This window comes from Bombus flavifrons, chromosome 15 (assembly GCF_040668555.2).
Source record: "Bombus flavifrons isolate JBK064 chromosome 15, iyBomFlav1_principal, whole genome shotgun sequence".
In the NCBI taxonomy this organism is placed as follows: domain Eukaryota; kingdom Metazoa; phylum Arthropoda; class Insecta; order Hymenoptera; family Apidae; genus Bombus; species Bombus flavifrons.
In genome coordinates this window covers 6157781-6177267 of record NC_138456.1, presented here as the reverse complement: position 1 = coordinate 6177267, position 19487 = coordinate 6157781, and the positions used below count along the sequence as shown (strand labels likewise).

At 38.6% G+C, this 19487-nt stretch overlaps 1 protein-coding gene and 1 long non-coding RNA gene across 3 annotated transcripts in view; one reads left to right on the top strand and one right to left on the bottom strand.

Annotated features, from left to right (window-relative positions):
• The window catches only part of LOC138187478 (protein artichoke), an 89213-nt gene extending 86418 nt beyond the window's left edge, over nucleotides 1-2795 (top strand). For both annotated transcript variants that reach the window (XM_069128309.1, XM_069128310.1), the window contains 2 exons: nucleotides 28-371; nucleotides 860-2795. In XM_069128309.1, coding sequence (XP_068984410.1) covers nucleotides 28-371; nucleotides 860-1402 — 887 coding nt within the window. In that variant the 3' untranslated portion in view covers nucleotides 1403-2795. The remainder of the gene's footprint in view (nucleotides 1-27; nucleotides 372-859) is intronic.
• LOC138187479 (uncharacterized) overlaps nucleotides 1-18303 on the bottom strand; it is a 34796-nt gene extending 16493 nt beyond the window's left edge. The window contains exons 1-4 of the long non-coding RNA XR_011175178.1: nucleotides 18226-18303; nucleotides 17846-17910; nucleotides 17538-17605; nucleotides 17311-17427 (exon numbers count right to left, since the gene is read on the bottom strand). This is a non-coding gene — a long non-coding RNA (uncharacterized LOC138187479). The remainder of the gene's footprint in view (nucleotides 1-17310; nucleotides 17428-17537; nucleotides 17606-17845; nucleotides 17911-18225) is intronic.
• Nucleotides 18304-19487: the final 1184 nt, after the last annotated feature.

The window sequence follows — 19487 nt, the reverse complement described above, 5'->3', positions numbered from 1 at the left end:
ATCTAAGTTTCGCGTCGCTTCCCGCAGAGAATCCTCTGGTCTGCGGCTGCGAATCTCAAGAGCTTTGGGAATGGTTGAGGGACCACCAGAAGCTGGTTAGTGGAGTAGGAGGCGGTCGCGGTCGCGGAAGAAACGGTGTCGGGGTCGGCGATGTAGAGGACGGTCTCCTCAAGTGCCAACAGCCGCCGGAATTGCAAGGTCTGGTTTTCCTGGATCTCGACCCCCACGAGTTCTGCTCCGCTCCGTTGATTCTCAAGCTCGCGATTCAAGACATCCAACCGTTCTCCGTCCTCGTGTCCTGGCAAAGCAGAAACCACTCCGGCCTTCATGGCTACCAAGTGGCCTACCACGCGCTGGACAACGTCGATGAGGTACGTTTTCTCCCTGTGCATTTTTCTATTGTGAATGTCCCATAAATTGCCAGGTAACCTTACATCTTTATTTTCCGCTTGCATGAAAGTCTCGATAAATCATGCAGAGATATTTGAATTCCTCCTTACTACACACATTTCGACACCGTATAATTTCTAAATCTTTTTGAGGTCTGTACGTTGTGCTTTACCCTGATATAGTCCTTGTATCCGCTGTATTCGAGTTTCACTTACTAATATGGAATCTATCAGGAAGACATTCACACCGACTAGTATCGAATCACTATTTCTTGCACCATGTGTAATGTATTCTTGATTTAAAAAATCCACTTGCGATTCTTCTATCCTACTCATCTTTGTATCTAAATGTTCCTAAATCATAAACAATGACAAATATTAGTGTATCAGTCACAAATATCCCTTGTCAGTAGTCCGAGTCTTTATTTCAAAATAAATTACTAAATTTCCCCATTCGATACAACATCTAGGTGCGAGGCAAGCTGTTGGATCCTAAAGCACGTTCGGTAAGGCTGACGAAGTTATCCTCGGACACCCGGTACCTGATCTGCGTGCTGGGACTGGGCAGCTGGGGCACGTCAATCCCAGAAGACATTGGCTCTTGGCAATGGAACGCTTCTCACGACGACGTGATCGAGGGCTCGGCCCGTCCCGCGATGGTGAACTCGCTCACCAGTCAGTGCACGGAGGTTAGAACCCTAGACGCACCTGATTCGATCGTCGGCGACGGAACAATGAGCGACCGAGGAAGTCTGGCGAACATATTGACCAGAAGACTGGGTCTGATAGTTGGCAGTTGTATGGGCTTCGTGGTGTTCGTCGTGTTAATCTCCGTGTTAGGTTACATGAAGATGAAGAAGCAGAGGTCCACCGAGAAGAGAGACCAGCCACTTTCGTCCAATCCGCAAGCGTACATGTCCTACAGGCATTTCTCGTTGCAAAGCGGAGACAGAGCGGACAACGCGTGTCCCAGTTTCATCAGCAATATCGGCACCACTCCGTTGAACTCGTAGCACAAGCCAAAGGAGTCTCGAAAAGAGACTGAGCACCGTGGAATTGAAATGAAGAACTCACCCAGCTGTGTAGGTATCTTTGGCTAGTCAGGATCATGGAAACGACGACTAGGTCCTGTGAAAAAGAAGCGTCGAAGAACGAGTCAACATGGCGCTAATCTTTAGTCCCGTTTGCGGGCACGACTCGGATATAGGTTGCTCAGTTTTAGAAGGAATCCGTTAAATACTAGATCGGGCGGGGCGTCAATGATCGATGCAGGCAATTCAATTAAGGAAAGTGCCAAAACTGACGCACATAGGTTTTAACGAAGAGTCTCGATTGGTCGTTGATTTCCGCGGATCGTCGTGATGTATCTGTTAATCCGCGTGCGTGAATGGATCTGACAATGAGAAACGAGACCGTGAACACGTGCCAAAAAGATATTCGAAGCGGGTCGAAAAGAGATACAATTCTTTTCAAAGGACTTGCGAATGTATTGCTCAGCAACGAGAAACAAAAAAGACAACAAGCGACTCTGGCCCTTTTTTCTAGAAACAAAAGCGGACAAAAGGAGACAATTTACCGATCCTTCTCGACCATTCGTATGAACCGAACAACGATGTAAACGACCCCTTTTGAAACATTCGAATCTCTCCTAGGAAGACTGATTTTTTAAACGCTGTTTCTCCAAACATCCACAATCACACCATCCTCCAAGAAGTATTCCCGTCATTTCGATGCTCGTATTATATATTGTGTGTACGATACGTGAGGATTTTTTGTAAATAATAGCATATAAAATATCGCGACTTAAAAAGAAAAAACGATGTTCACACTGACGATGCGCTCTCGTAATATACCGCGAGGATACTCGTCCTTCTAGTGCTGCGCAAGCAATATTACACTTACTCTAATCGATAGTCCCGACGATCAGCACTAAAGTTAATTAAGAGGGCGGTCTTTTAGAAGACGCGAGTTTGTTCAAGGTATTTTTTTCTCCATAAGCGTCCACCGCTACCGGAAAAATCCTAAGTGTCGCGGCTCTGTCTCACTTTCCTCTCTGTCTGTCTGTCTGTCTGTCTGTCTGTCTCTCTCTCTCTCTCTCTCTCTCTCTCTCTCTGTCACTCTCTCTCTCCCTCTGCCTCTCTCTATCCCTTTATCTCTGTACTCTCGTGTATCCACCGCGTGTCGTCGATCGTCCGGCATACGGAATTTTCTCGAATAAACGCGACCGAGTGGCGCGTCACTCCTGCCAAGAAACGAGAGAACGGAGAATCGGTTTCGAGTTGCCAACTGTGTTATACGGTGACATTGTGGAAGATGGATTTATTGTATATAGATAGAAGATATGTATACACATAGCATTCTTTATTATAGCATAGGCTTTCGGTTAATAAAAATACACCAAAGCTATCGATCGTCTTCACCTTACTGCCCATCAACGTTAAATGCCCTTATCCGGTGTTTCGACTATTGAGACTTGCCTTGACAGACACGAAGATACGCTACACTGAGGCTGAATTTACACTAGCTGGTTCAATCGCCTTGCAGACATGGCCCAATCAAGATTCAATCGAACGATAATCTAGCTAGCGTTTGTGGAATAAATTCCATTACATGCTAATAGCTTTATCGAGTGCCCTTTCGAGACGTTTAGCCCATCGATCAAAGACGCCATTACTCTGGTAAGTACCAAGTGTAAATTATAGAAACATAAATTAAAGCAACTTCATTCCTTTGGGGAAAATTTCCTGATAAATCCCGGAAGATTTTCTTTGCGTCTTATGCTTCAATGATGAGATACCATGATCATACAGGTAATTACCTATTCGGCCGATAATCAAACCAAATGGTATTTCAAGGGTATACAGTGGACTATCCATTAAGTCACATCTCATACGGCTAATTAATTAATTATAATGGGAACTTGGTCGGAGCAGCTTAGAGTGAGCTTGTGGCTCGCTTAGGTTCCGTAATTAACTCCGGGTCAGGCCGAGTACATCCCAGAGCGTCAATCAGTTCCGATCTGGCACGTCGAAACCAAAACAATTCGCTTCGGGGATATATCGAATTGCTCGCTTCAATAATGCCCGCTTCAATGCGAGTCTATACTGAATCATTCAACCTATGAGCAATTAATTCCAACCACGATGAAACGAGAAATCAGAGATGTCCCATTTATTAAAATCTCGAAAAACGAATAGGAATCACATTTTTGTTTTACTCCGATAAAAAAATAGGTTTAATCGCTAGTACAAATAGTGTCGAGCTCTTTAAGGGGGGGTCAGTCATTCGTTACAAAACCTTGTGATTTTTCCTTACAATTGCTAAATTTACTACAATTGCAAAAGCTATGAAACACGGTTTCTCATTAACTGGAATAATACTCGATATTTCGCGAGCTAAATCGCGTTCCTGGAATTCCACGTCTAATTAACAAAAATTCATGATAGCGACCGCGAGTAAAGATCCGACAACAACAAATAGTAACTTCCTGATTGGATTTTTCGAACGGGTCACAAACGCTGTCGAATTAAATTATGTGTCGAGCCGGATGATGAAGAACCGACACGGCGATGAAACGTACGGCGCCGGTATATGGAAGTAGCCTGAAAGCGGCGTGATTCAAAGCTCGTGAAAGAATATCCCTGCAAAACTTGCACATTAACAGTGCCCTGAGACCCGAGTTGCAATTACCAAGCGTAATTAACTCTGAGAGTTCGTTCAACTCACGCCACCTATATCCTATAAACTATATATACGACACGTCTTTCATTGTTATTTTAAGTAAAGAGTAAAAAGTGACTTTCTTAAATGAGAAGATTTTTTTCATTTCATATCGATTTATATAAAATGCAATGTCATAAAATGTAAATCACAAAATGAGTCTTTCAGAAACCTAATTGATAAATTTCACTTTTCATTCATTTTTGAATTTCATGACATAAGTAGACGATACCAATAGCTTTTCTTATCCAACGGTAACAAAGTCATTAATAAAACGAATGAAATATTACAGATTACGAATGAACCGATTTATTCGTAATAACAAGAAAGAACAATTTTGAGCGAGTATATCCACAAAGAAACAAAATTTTAAAACAAATAAACTCAGGAAATGTGGAACAAAAATTACTCTTGAAATTGTCGCGTGTTTTGCGTCGGTATCTTAAACGATTTTCGAGTTATGGTGCTTCGAAGCTTCGAACGTTCAAAGCGCGCGCAAAAAAGCACATCAATCGGAGCCAGAACGACGTGACCCACATTTTTTCCTGAAAACGCGTGCGTCGCATGTAGTAATAATAAAAAAAAAAAAAAATGCTGACTCAATGTCTGTCACTGACCAGCGCACAGGTGCTTGAGGTACGTCAGTGGCATTGAGCTCAAGTAGATCAATAGCGTTGAGTAAACTTTCAAAAGTTATGATTCACTTGGAACTGCTATATCTCAGAAACGAATAGTCGTATCGAAATAACTTAAGCGGTGTTTGAAAGGGAAGATTTTTTACTTTCCCATATTGTCAATTAGTTTAAGTATAGTGTAGAAATCTCTTATCGAACTCTGACTAAAATTGCGTTCAAATAAATGAAATTCATGTAAACGAAAACCAGCTATGATTGAACTCGCATAACGAAAACTTGAATAATTTATTAAAATTGATATACAGAGGGGTGTATTATGTGGCATTAAGTTACACAAGCGTCAGAATAATCTGATAAATTGGTTTGAATAATAAAGACAAAGCAGCCTGTTTCTGACACGTTTCCATCAATAATAGACTTTCTAGTGAAATTCTGTTGAAACATTGACCTGTAAATCGCTCTCTTTGTTACGTAAGTTCTTGGTAACGCTGCCATTGGCCCTGGTGGCCTCTCATTATACCGTTCTATCCGGTACCTATTGTTAACGTCAGCAAAGGTACAAGGTGCTACAAGGGACCTTCGGATTCTAAGCACAGCTATTAATAAGAAGCCACCCCGCTGCGAGACCCAGTCTGGACAGTAAGTACAGCTACAGGCGCGGGCGGTTTGTACGTCTGTTAAAATAAATTGGACCACCGCCCGGGTAAACCGTATTACGGCACCCCGGCGAGAGAGATTGTTCGACGAAAAGGATTAATGAATATCTGAAGGCAATATCCCTAGAATCTGTTTCATTCCAATCCTCTCTGTGCATGTCTTGAACATCAAGTAGCACGAGTTTTATTAGCGTGTCATGTAAATACGACGAACCACGAAAAATCTGAATAAGAAAGCAAGAGTAAATCGAGTCCGTTGTTCCCTTCTTAATTAACGTTCCATTCAGAATGATTCCACAAATACTTCACGAGCAAAAACTAGCAGCGTTCCATAAACGGGATTGTGCGATGAATCGAGAGAAATAATAGTGACGCGTCAGTGGCACGCAAATTCATCAAACACCGGAGTGCTATGAATTCATGGATAACGTTAATAAACGACAGAACGATTTACTTGCGAGTTCTGGCCATTTCTCGGCTCAAACGATGTGTTATAAATAATGGCGAGAACCATTGAGCCCTCCTCTATTCCGGCTGGTACAGGTCCATTGTTAACCTTTCACTCGGCAGACTAGGCTACCGGAGTCCGGCGGTGGCGTGCACAGTTCCCCAAGTGCACCTATTAATAAGGAGTGCAGCACGCCGTTAGACCGTGCAGTGTAACTGCACTTCTGGCAAGATACCTCGAGTCACGATGCAACGAGCATCGTTCGCGGAGAAAAGGCCAGACCTCTATAGCCAGCTCAGCCCGCCATTCTATACACGAGAAACTTGCTGCAGAAGCAATTGTATTAGAGAGAGCCAGGCATCCGAGTCTCGCTACTGCGCCATCCTCTCTCCGACCGACGATATCATTCCTACTCTTTTTTCCGCCTAACCGCTACCGCCTCTACTGTTCCGCCTTTTTGCCCCTGACTTTTCGTTCCTCCCATTGTACCCATCATTTTTTTTGCTTGTTAAGAAACAGCAAACTCGAGACGCGCATCGACCGACTGGAATTTCGCACGCTCTCTCTCTTCTTTTCCCTCTTTCTTCCTCTCTTCCTTTCTCCATTTCTGTCTTTTTATCTCTCTGTCCCTCTCCTTCTATTTTCCTGAACGCGATGTAATCATTCTGCTAACGGTCCCGTAAAGGACATTCCATAAGGTTTTGATGTTATTCGGAATTTCCGAAATAGAATTGTACGAAGATTTCGTTAATTGATAATTTATTAATAAAGAAGGATGTTCTTTATCAAGTGCGATCTTTCGTCTTATTTTTTTTTTTATTCTCACGTTCACTAAATCTACTATACCTAATATAAATACGTCGATTATTGGAGAAAGCAAAAGGAAAGGAACTAGCACAATAACACTCGAAGATATTATTGCAAATATGTTGGAGAAATTGTTAGAACATGAAAGACTCTTTACAAAAATATTCAATTGTCGATTAATTGTAGCAAACTGACTACATATACGTGGCATGTTTATCGATTTAGGTTTCGCTATGAGTATGGTCAGAAGCTCGAATATCGGAAACGTCTCTGTATTAAAGCTGTTTGTCTCGTGAAATCTTCGGTTTTCCGCCAAAGGACACGGGGATGATGGAAACTGTTTTAAATGCCCGACGTATGGTGTAATCTGATTTGGAATGGTTCCATTTTCTTGACCCACGCTCTGGAGGGAAGGCGAACAAAATAGCTCGGAACCGGGTAAATATACTGGAAAGGAAGCGGAGACGCTCCTGGGAAACGCTCGTTTCTCGGCGCGGGGAGTCGGCAATCCATTCGGAATACGTCTCAATTTCGTCGGTATAGCTTGGCTGTAACGGCCTCCCGGGCCATGCTCGTCACGCGAACCTCGGCCGTTTACTAAATTACACCCTATTGTCTCGTTTCTGCGAGGGCATTCATTATGCGGCAGAAACGCGCGAACGGTAAAATAGCAGCGACAATAGATCTTCTGGATTTAACGTTAATGGAACTCGAGAATTACTTATACGTCCGTTGTACGTTAAGCGACCATTTATTTTCCGTGAACGGAATTATTGAGACTCGACGTCTCCGAAGCGACCGCGCTCGTCTTCTGCTTGCTCCTTGCAACGCTCGTTCCAACTTTCATAAATGATAGCGCGACTTCTGTGTTCTACATGCAGTATGTATCATGTTATGCGCGCTGCTACGCGCTCTATTACTTCGTGGAATCCTATGCAATAATGCATGCCACGTCTTATTTGGTTACGAGTCGTTACGACGAACATTTCCTGTATATTCTTCTTGCGCGTTTCTTCCCTTAACCGAGTACTGTATTTTATAAATTCATATATATGTTGTCTTTACCAGTATGTTTGATGGGTAGATAACTCTGAATGAAAACGACCATTACGATTATCTCGAATGGACCAAGGTTCATAGTATATATAATTTTCTTTATTCAGAAACACATTGGTGATGTTATTCGGTTTCCACATTGTAGAGATACTTCGACATCGAGTAGAATAGTTTATGTAGGAACCATTCGTATGGCAAGGGAAAAAGACAAGCAGAACTCGAGGAATGTATTTACGATATATCGTGTGAGAAATTGAACGTACAACTCAATATGCTACGCAGATACACAAGACCGAAGTGAAAATTAATGCGGTGCGCGTTATTTTCATACAGCCGTACGAGCGTAATGTGTACCTCGCTCGGCCAATAGCAGATAATTAATATTTATTCACTATCTGTTGGGAAATAAACCCAGGTTTCGCAGTATGCTGTGGCATTTACAAAATCAAATACGCATTTCGAAGCACAATTTATGATTCGTCAAACTCACCGCATCCCTTTTTATTCCCCAATTCCGTTGTGTCAAATAGAATATTGTTTAATATCGAATAATGAAACTCATATTTCACCCAGTAGCGCAACAAATCGAGGAGAGAAAACTCTTAGAACTCGCATTTGCGATCCAAAATGAAAATTATACGAAGCTCTGGTACCTCGATCTAAAGAAGCACGGCATGGCGAGCAGTGACGCGCTTAATGTTTCACCGCTCGTACGAAGCCGCGACTAAACAGCGATTTGCGAATGCGATTCAACAAAGAGAACATTAGGGGAGAGTGTACGTGGTAAACGGTGTAATGTTCGTTGACTACAGGTAATCCCCTTTCCTACAATACGTCAAACATCGATAACGTTAATCGGGCTCTCTTCGGAACGTAATCGTGCTACAACCGATAACTGCCGCCAACGTTTCGATAGTCTAATTTTACGGTCGCGCCCGATCTCTCGTTCGGAATAATGGCTAGCGGCAACGCGATAAATCCACCTCGGCGTATTATAATGGATTAATATAATTCAATAAAATGGAGCCGGCGCAGCTCGTCCGCCACGATTAATGCAACCCGTTGACATTCCCATGCGTTATGTTATGATCGCACCTCCCTTACCAGCCCTCGAATAACGCCGAATAACACCGTAGCCCGCCGCGACCACTCGTTACAATAACTCTATTATGCGCGGCCGATACACATGCCGTTGTTCCAGCTCATTTCCACCAGGCAGAAGGGCTTGTATCAGGGACACCCGGTGATGAGGATACACGCACCGCGACCTGATAATCATATTATCTAGCTTGTTAATCGTTTCAATAGCATTTAGTCCATGGTTTTCCATTTTCTTCCAATTAAAAACTTCCTTAATTACTCATGGAACTTGGGTTCTATGTAAATTTGCATTTCACTACTATATGAGGATCGCACAGATGAAAATTGCGACAAGTCAGTGTTTCGTATTAAAATACTTCCCATTAGCGGGGAAAAAAGTAAAAATCAACAAAGATTGACTTATCGTATTTATCTTGGATGGAAAATTTATTTCCTGAACGTTTAGAAGATTTTGTATAAGCTTGTAATTAATTATCGACGTCTTATAAAACTATGTATTGATTCATCGAGTTTAATCCATTTTTAGAAACGCTAGCGCGAAAATACGCCCCCCCCCACTGTCCAATAACAATATCGATGATTTTCATTGAGATGGAAATCGTGGACAGTAGGCGTGATTGCGAAAATACGGTGACGCCGGGTTTGTAGTACATAATCGCGCGTAATCGGCTAGAAAATTTGTGGCCCCGTGCTGGAGAACAATAATTGCGGGCGGCTAAAAAACGAACAAGCCACGAGCTGCACGCGAAAATTATGCGAACCCGTTTGTCGTTGGCAGCGCACGAAGTCAACTGGAAATTACCCGTCGTCTTTTGTCTCGTCTGCGAAAGAAAATTGTTCCGGTTCGTATCTCCCAACGAGAGACTTGTATTTAGAATTCCATATCTTCTCCGTTGGACGGCAGTTTTTCTTCTGTTTATGATGTTATGATGTCGGCGCCATTTAAAGGAGTTTGGTCATCGATTCTTTTCTGTTTTGTTTTAAGAAATATTCACGAAGAAAATTGCAATTGAATATTCATAAACTAAATTCATTCCTCATGTCAGAACTCAAAGCAACGTTATTTATATTCTTGTATACGCGAGTCGCGGCCCCTTAAACTATTTAATCGCTAATTTAATTCCATAAATAGTAACAAACGACACTGCTATGTCAACCGAGGGAAACAAAATTGAGCACGTTGCGGCACGAATTGCATTTACATACGCGCAGAGTAGCCACCATGATGTGGCGCCAGGAAAAATACACTCGTCCCATTTCCATCTCTTTTAGCAAGGCCAGCATGTCATAAAAAAGGGGAACAACAAACCATGGCCCTGCCACAAATATGTTTCCGCCATATATGCATGTGAAAATTGGGTCACTTTTAAACAAATAATCAAATGGAAAGTAACGTAACCTTATAACTTCGGGTCAATGCGAAAAAGAGAATTCATAAAAAAAGATTCGTATTACGTGAAATCTAGTGAACTGAGCGGTTGTTTATGCCGAGTTATTCACTTTGTGCGTATAAAGATTGATTTGGAAAATACATAAATAGGCTGAGTTACATGATAAAACGTGAAAATTTCATTTCACGTGGCAATCCTCCTCTATTTACCATCATTCGTCGCTATAATATTTAGTTATACATATTTACCATACACGATAATTTTATTCATTGATAACACCGATAATAATAATCAAAGAGGCAGGGAGTCCTCAAAAGTTGTACGATCCTCGGAGATCGTTCATCATAGGGCCTATTCTTAATGTATGCACGGCCAATATCTCGAACAACAGACTTTAACGAGACCAGGCGGCTTTTATGCGCGAGAACTCTCAGACATCGTTCCCGTGGCCCTACCATTGTTGTGCTTTGCAAGGGGTGAGTGCAAGGGGTAGGTGCAAGGGGTGAATACAAGGGGTTGGCGTTCCTCGCCAGACATTCAGCATCTCCTGCACACAGGTTTGTACAGGCCCATGACAAAACCCCGAGGAAGTATTTGGGATTTAGGTCACGCGCCGTGTCTGCAGTAGCATGAAAGAGAGAGTATACCACGTACAATGCTTCCGTGATCCATTGATGAATCTCTCCATCGGGAGGTTGCTGCTCGAAGATATCTTGAAACCCGACCTTCCTCGTGTAGAAACAATTCATTCGAATTCCATCGTGTTTTATGCATTCTTCTTCCAATTTTTCCTCAAATTACTTGAAACAGGGAAAGTCAAAGCAAAGTTTGAAATATTAATAGGGATACAAACCGGGATTCGAGAGGAATATCTTTGATTACTGTGCAAAATAATGGACAATATGTGAGGAATTTTCGATATTCTGCGAGACTGTCCATACTCCGAACCACCCATAGCACTTTTCATCAATTACTGTCCACGTCGAAAGGGTTAATAGTCACTCACGCTCTAACAGGATTAACATGGCATTCGGATCCCGATATTACATGGTAACACTGCTATAATTTGATTAGTCTGCGGCTAATGGTGTTCGAATTAATTGCTTTCCAATTCCGGCAAATATATTACTTAATAGGTCATGTACTCCGCGCGATTAATACAATTGTTATTCTCTATAAATTAAATTTCATTTCTATTACATAAGAGTTTACAAACTTATAGACGAAGAGCTCGGGACATGGAGCCCCACCAAAAACGCAATACTTTAAGATTCTAGGCGTGTTCGTTCGGTAACGTAAAATTTAACCGACGAATCTCACGGAGATCTCGAAATACGAATGTAAGACTTGCAGAATTTCTAGCGACTCGACGGTTTTCTAAACTATTCCGCGGTAAATGGGAATCGATTCGCGTGACAAGAGAATAGGACAAACCCCGAATCGCGTGATAAACGATTAATGGATTCGCTTCTTTCACCCTACCAATCTTAAGAATTCCGCGACTTTTCTAAATTCCGCGGCCGAATATCACGATCCGAACGTTTCCAACTTCTTTCTCTCGCTTTCTTTTTTCTCGCCCGTTAAAACACGTACGTTAAGCTCCGTTTACATTTTAAACACATTCGGTTCGTCTATGCAAAACGATGGTCACTCGCGTTCCGTTTCATCTCGCGCCAAGCTCCCAACTTTACGATTGAATAAAGAATTCCCCGAGACGCGGCGTTTACGTTATTGAACGTAAACACATGGAATAACTGCGAACCGGGTAGGTCTCTCGGGATAATGTTACACGCTTCCCGCGATATTCTGATATTACAAATTTCACTGAGAAGGAGACAGCTTCTCACCCCCTCGGACTATCTCCCAGTTTTCCAGTTTCTTGGAACCTCTGGTAATATTTGACAAAATAGCACCTTAAGGATATCTCTATACGCTACGCGGAGATGTATTTGCAACCGCCGATAGTTTTGTTACAAATAAAATGCGTAAAATGGTACGTAGAAATATAACAAGTTACTATAAATTATCACAAGTTCCGGATTTCACAATACATTTTACAAAAATTAATTTTCCATCCACTAACTTTATATCTATCAACAGCAAATTCTATATAAAATATCCATGATATATCATGAAAGAGTAATCAATTATTCCAATTGTGAGCGAAAGCATTTCGATGAATTTTAGGAAAATTTGCTTGCAAAGTTTGACTATGCGACTCACAGGGCTGATTTCATTAAGAAAGGGATCGAGTATGACAGAAGGTAGACATACGTATGTACCTATGTATGTTGCAGAGATTAGACCGAGTAGCCGAGTAGACCGGTAGCGGATAAATTCAGAATCCGACGAGAAAATAGACGGCAAATAAGAGACGCAAAGCAAACAGTCTGCCTTCTGAGGCAGCACGGCAAAGACAATTTAAGCCACTCCTGGTCTACGCCAAAGACGGTCTCCGACTGTGCTTTTCATCACGTTTCCACGGGTAAATTAAAAGAAACACACTTGCGCCGCTCGAGGAATGGAGAAAGACACAGTAAACCATAAGCAAACATGCAGGAATTCTAATATATAAATTCAGGATTCTGGTAGATCATTCGAAATTTAGTTTCAATTCTTACTGTCAGTGTTTCAATTTCCCATCCACTCTCTTTTTATACATGAATTTACTTATTCTCAAATAAATTCTCCTTTTGGAGAGTTTTTGCACACACAGTCTAATCCGATGTTCGTTGTGTAGATGAAACAACATAAAGAGTTTTAAGAAAACTCGGTGCAAAGAACTAAAGTTGAGAATGAAATCTAAATTTTAATCTAATTTTACAAATAACCACATCTTTCTGCTAATGTAACTTATGCAAAAAAGACAAATATTAACACTACCTTTTAGTGTTAATTAGTGCTTCTGCCTACTTATTTCTAGGATAAAATCTTGAAAATAGCCTACATAACCATCAATCTAACTTAACTATCCTACCTAACTTTTAATCTAGTTTAACCTGTCTATTAAGAATCTGGAGACTCCTAAGAGCCCTGCCTACATAAATATTTAAATATGATAAACGAGAAAGTAGGGGATTTTGTATGAAGTGTATACTTCAAGATACTTACAACGTATACTTCCTGATATATCATGTATCTCTCCCCTCTCTGTTTGTACTATAAAGGTTTTTGAAACAACGACTCAAAACAATTTAATGAAATCTTAAAATTCTGTATAGTTCCTACTAACATAAATATTATGTAATTTCGTTGTAGGTATTTCGTTGAATATTTCAATATCTTCAGTAACAGACGCTCTGGTAATAAAGGGTACTGAAAAATAAATGAAGATAACCAGAACGGCCACAGAAAATAATAATCATCCACTCGATATAGGTAAAACCGAACAAACTATGAGTGAAGTATTCTTTCTACAATATTTCGTTACGTTAATACGTGAAATTCATTTATAAGTTCAATATTCTTAAAATAAATCGCGAGGAGTGCTGCACCTTATGTGCAATATTAATAAATTTATCATTGACAAAGAAAACAAAAAAAAAAAATGATAGGAAATTACCGAAACTAATCACAATATAACATTTCAATTATTTTCGCAACACTAATAATAATCAACGCACTCATATTTAATTATATGCGACACTAATAATCGAAAAAATATAGTACAACCATGATGGAGGTTGCTAATGTGTGAGCATCTGTGTGCAGCGTATATAGCTGCAGCAGGTGATCCAGGGTCAGGAACACTTCCACAATGCATGTGGAATAATTCTGGGCATTTTATATTCGCAACACTACTCTAAAAAACGCGATCATTCCAGGACGCAACACTAACTGGAAAATCAATTAGAACAACCGTGGTAAGAGAATATAACATTAATGTTTTAAATAAATTGAATAAAAAGCTACTTCAGATATTCGCGATAATAATTAATCGCAACACTATGGAATTAATTAAAAATTAATGATTTTATAATTTACTTTCAAATAAAAGAATGTTGGAATAGAACGATATCAATCGCATGCAAATAAGGTGGTTGATCGTATGGATTCTTCCCTTCGTTGTCCAACGCTATCCCCACTAGTGCGCGTTCGTGAGATGTACCATGGCGGCTAGCACGTGCATGCTCTTTCGAGAATTCGGCGGAAGAAGCGTAAGGATATGGATGGAACATTCTCAATGGGCACGTCGAGAAGCTACTAGAAGGTTCTATAGCACATGTGACGCCACACAGACACCCACACAGGTCACACTCATTACTGCATACAGAGTGGGGTTCTAAACCTTTTCAAGGGCAATGGGTCACTAAGCAAGCCAGTCTGTGAATAACTAGCCGACTGTCTACATTCAACGCTTACTTATATTCACTGTAATAATTGCTTAATAAACATCACATTATATTATTTCAACACAAACATTGTGTCTTCCACAGATTATTAATCTTAATTCCAAGATTAAATTCTAACAAAGAATATACGACAAATTCTAACATTATTCTTTCAGAAATTATAGCAATTTATAATAAAAACTCGCAAGAATAGCCGCAATATTTTATAATTCGCAACACTAAAGCAGACGCTAAATCACTTTATTGCAACTCTAATTCAAACTGAAATAATCAAATTATCGCAACTATAGTTCAGAAAGAACTCAACTCTAGAATCAAAACTCTACTACTTTGAAAGAATCAAAACTCTAATTGAAAACGCGAAATTCCGATTCCGTATATTAATTCCGATTACGTTCAAACCGATATTAATCATACGCAACACTAATAAAAACTTCCCGATTTGCCCAATATGATGGTAGACCGATATGTAGATCGGCCAAAAAAATGACTACAACTACGTCTACAAATACTAAAAGCGAGCACAGTGACAAAGTAGTAACGAGAATAACTTTCCACGCTTTGGACCCGAATGATCCAGAGGGTGAAAAGCCATTAGTAGTTGCCCTCTTGAGTGGCAGTTTGCCGGGCCTCTTCGGCTCGTAGCCTCTTCTTTCTTCGGGCGCGATGCTCGCTGAAACTTACATCTAAGCTCGAGACTTTCTAAATCGCAAACTAAAAAATAACTTACAAAGATGAAATAAAAATGTAAATCGCGGAAGCTGAACCAAGCGCACATGGATGAACAACGATCATAGCGATCGCTGTCCGTTCGCATGTACATGCTCGAGCAATAAACGTTCGTGTCGAAACCTATTCGCGACCACGACCGCGGAATTAAAAAAATCGATGGGCAAAGCCAAAGACGATGGCATGTTCCATTCGTGCCAGCTTCACCATCGATTTTTCGAATGAAATTTCCTGAAACAGATTGGACACGCCAAAACGCGCCTACCCGACAAGAGACTGTGCCAACCTGCCCGTCCCTACCTACTTATAGTTAACACTCATACCAGAAAATATGCTACCTATCCTACCCGGAAACCTATATTTAAAATTAAAAAAATAGCAAAACAAGCATACCAACACATTCACTCCACGGTTCTCACACATAACCCGGGCGCAAAGGCCTACACTAGAGAGACGTCCCGGGACGCCTCCGGCACCCGAGTTTGACATACAACATGCACACTCTAATGTTACGTACCATCTTCCTGAAATCGACTGACGAAGGCTAGCGACCATTGCGTACGTCGTGACAAAAGTAAATCTCAATTTTAATTAGAAATATTCTTAATTCAGTGAATGTATCTATTTCTCAAAGAAATTGTAGATGATACGAAATGTGGTACCATTTATTACAATTTAACAATAAAATTAATAATACTAATATCTCTGATTCCCTGTATTCGATAACGAATCTTTGTTTTTACAGGTTGTGATTGAAATGATATTTGTATAAATTTATTTTTTATTATATAGATTTATAGCAAATAGAATAAATACTGAACGACGCACTTCCACAGCCTAACCACACACACTATGTGGAAAGTACGTCGTGCACGATACACTATTTCATCGTCAGTCGCTTACAAATCATTATAAAATCAATGGACATCGTACTCATTGCCTTTCTCTCACCCAAGTAACACCTGGGCACGTGAATGGATCCTGGCGATGAACACGGAAGGGGTTAAATCTGAAAATCCTGAGCTAAAAAGATAATTAGTATATATATCTTGTATTGAATAATCTAAAATGATTATAATTTGATTTTGCATCTTTTTATTTTACTTTAAATTATAACTCTAATTTATTTACTCAATTATCTACTCAATTTCATTATTGAAATTCTAATATTCAAAAAAAGTAATTGGCGAAGAATAAGAAATACATTTATTTAAATAAAAGAAGGCTAATATTTAATGTGATGGAGTAATTGATTCTAATTGAAAGTTAAATATTCATTGAAATAACCGCAGGCAATCTCTTCATCAAAGCACACTTTAGAAAACACGAAAAGCGTTCAAAATTTGTTACTTTGATTCCAAAATATACCTGACGCGAGATTTCTTCTTGCACGTGATGTTTCATATATTTTCATACGATATTTAATATAGTACATTTTTCACAAAATAGCATTTTAATATCTTTGCATTTCAAATAACACTAAAATTTGTAACATAAAAGAAAATATTTTGGAAGTTTTAATATTACATAATGGAACAACAAATAGAACTGAGAAGTCATCATTATTTTTTCATAGCAATGAAGTCGGAGGGAATCCAACTTCTGAACTATGAAATTATGCTCTCATTAAACTCTTCAAACATTCATTATATACTCAAATATTCATGCTTTATTTATTCATATCTTTATTCATATCTTCGAAAATATTGAATATATTCTAATTTTATAGATAACTATATTGAAATTATTATTAATATTGTATAATATATATAATATATATAATTATATATTAATTATTAATATTATAATCCTACTATGCCAGTTATATCATAATAATTAATGTTATAAAGAAACGCAATGTGCAAGAAGACCTACCTGAACTAATAAATAACACACAACAAAGAAATGTTACTACACACGAGTATAACAAATATCCCGTAATACAACCAATCACTCGTGTCGATTCGGACCTTTCATCCTACGACATGATTGAGTGATCGGAGGAACAGAAATGCATGCGACTCACGATTAGATGCGGTTGACGTTGTAATTGACGCCGTTGCGACCCAGAGGAAGTCATCAAATGGCTGTCATCAAGCAGAAGCCGTCGAACCCCATGAAGGGAATGGGATCCATAAAAAATCTATAAAAAATCATGAGATATTAAAATTTTATTTTTAGAAACATAATAGTAATAATTAAAGCGAGATAAAATTTATTGGTTAATATCACAATATGCAATGATACTTACACTCTTATCTTTTGGAGCATTGTTACAGTCCTTCCAAGAAAACAACAGAAGTAGAGGGGTTATGTAAAATCTGTAACAAAATATGAAAAATTATAATTTGTTCTTAGGAATACAGACTGGATTGCTTGAAAAGTCTGAGGTTATAAATAACGGTTCTTTACTCAACTGAAATTTTAATAATAGTAGAAATTAAAATTCTAATAGTACTAAAGATTAAGATGCTAATATAAAAGTTAAGAGATGTAGAGATCACAGCAAGATATAAACAATAAAATTAATTGAAGTAAGCATAATACGCAATAGTACTTACATTGTTGTATTTTGGGACACCACTAGATCTCCTCTGGACAACAGCAAGTAGAGATCGTGAAACATCTAAAAAAGACATGAAATATTATAACATTGATTATTTAAATCAATTGACATAAAGAGAACGAAAAATGAAACTCTACTAATTTTACAACTTCGATAACATTAGCAAAATTGAGACTCTAATATAAAAGTTTGAAATCTACAAATAAAAAATCTAATAATTTATGAAGCACGTTAGAGATTTTTATTTTATAACTGAATATTAAAACTTTAAGAGTTTGCTTCAATAAAAGCGTAGACACTATTTTTTTATTAATAATATTCCGAACAAAGTATACAAATAAAACAAATTAAAATGTAATATACATGGATACTTACAATTCTTGATTCCTGAAGAGGCTGAATCCTCTTGCGCACTGACTCTAATACCGAAAATGAATATTTACAAAGAGTAGCTTAAAAAATATAAAAATAAAAAAACTATTAACGCACCCGTTTGATCAACAAACACAGACTCTAATTTCGCGTATAAATTTTTTGCATAAATTAAGCTTTTTTATTAAATAAGAAATATAATAATAAATAAACAATACTGAATGAAATTCTACTTCTTTAATTAAATCTTTCATTATATTTGGAGTTAATAGAAGCTACTGTGCTCTGAAGAATATTAAAAATATTATTACGCAGCAAACACTGACTCTACCGACCATATTGCGCGCGGTCACAAAAGTTCTCTGGAAATAAAGTTTTATCAGTTGAGTGGAGGTAAGGGAGGGAGAAGGAGGAGGAGGAGTGTAGGGAAAAAGTAAAAAGAATACTTTGTTCGTATTTTTCTTCTTTTTCCTATCGAGCGTTTGTTTCTAACAATATTGTAGTATTTGTAAAGTTATCAAATGATTATTATCTATTTTTCATTAATTTAAATTTTATAATTAATATTAAGTAGAATATGAATGCAAAATATCGTTTGAGAATATTCATTATCAAATTTAAAAATGCAGGAATTCAGGAATAAACTACGTCGCGTCTCATAAATATTCGAGAATGCTTGCATCAAATCAAAATACAGCAAGTAAGCATGAGAGCATGGCAACACTACATACAGAAAAACCGTGCGTAACCTTGCGCCGAAACGTGTCTGAACATGCTCCAACATAAAAAAATCATAACACTGGTACAGGAAATTCACGATCAAAACATAACAAAATATGAAATTTATTTCAATTTCTTATTTAAACCTGAATGAATCAACGCATTTTGACGAATCGATTTTCAATTATTCCGAATTTATTTATGACAAAGAAATAATTTTAGATACTTTATAGTGATTTCTTTAATCTTTTATACTTCCATCTCAATACTCTGAATATTAATCACGTGTTATGAAATACTTATATATCAATTGTATGCTACATTACTAGTAATCTTATAAAAAGCATTTATATGCCTGTCTTAGTTACAATAAATTATACGTCACCATATCTTGAAAAATCAGCGAATGGACCATTAATCATTGCAGCGTTCACATTTTCAACGCTTGCTCCTGCCATGTCATCCTGGTAATCAACCATTAATCTGTACAAAAGAAAACCAAAAATCTAAAACAAATATGCATAACCAACGCAAACTGTACTGAA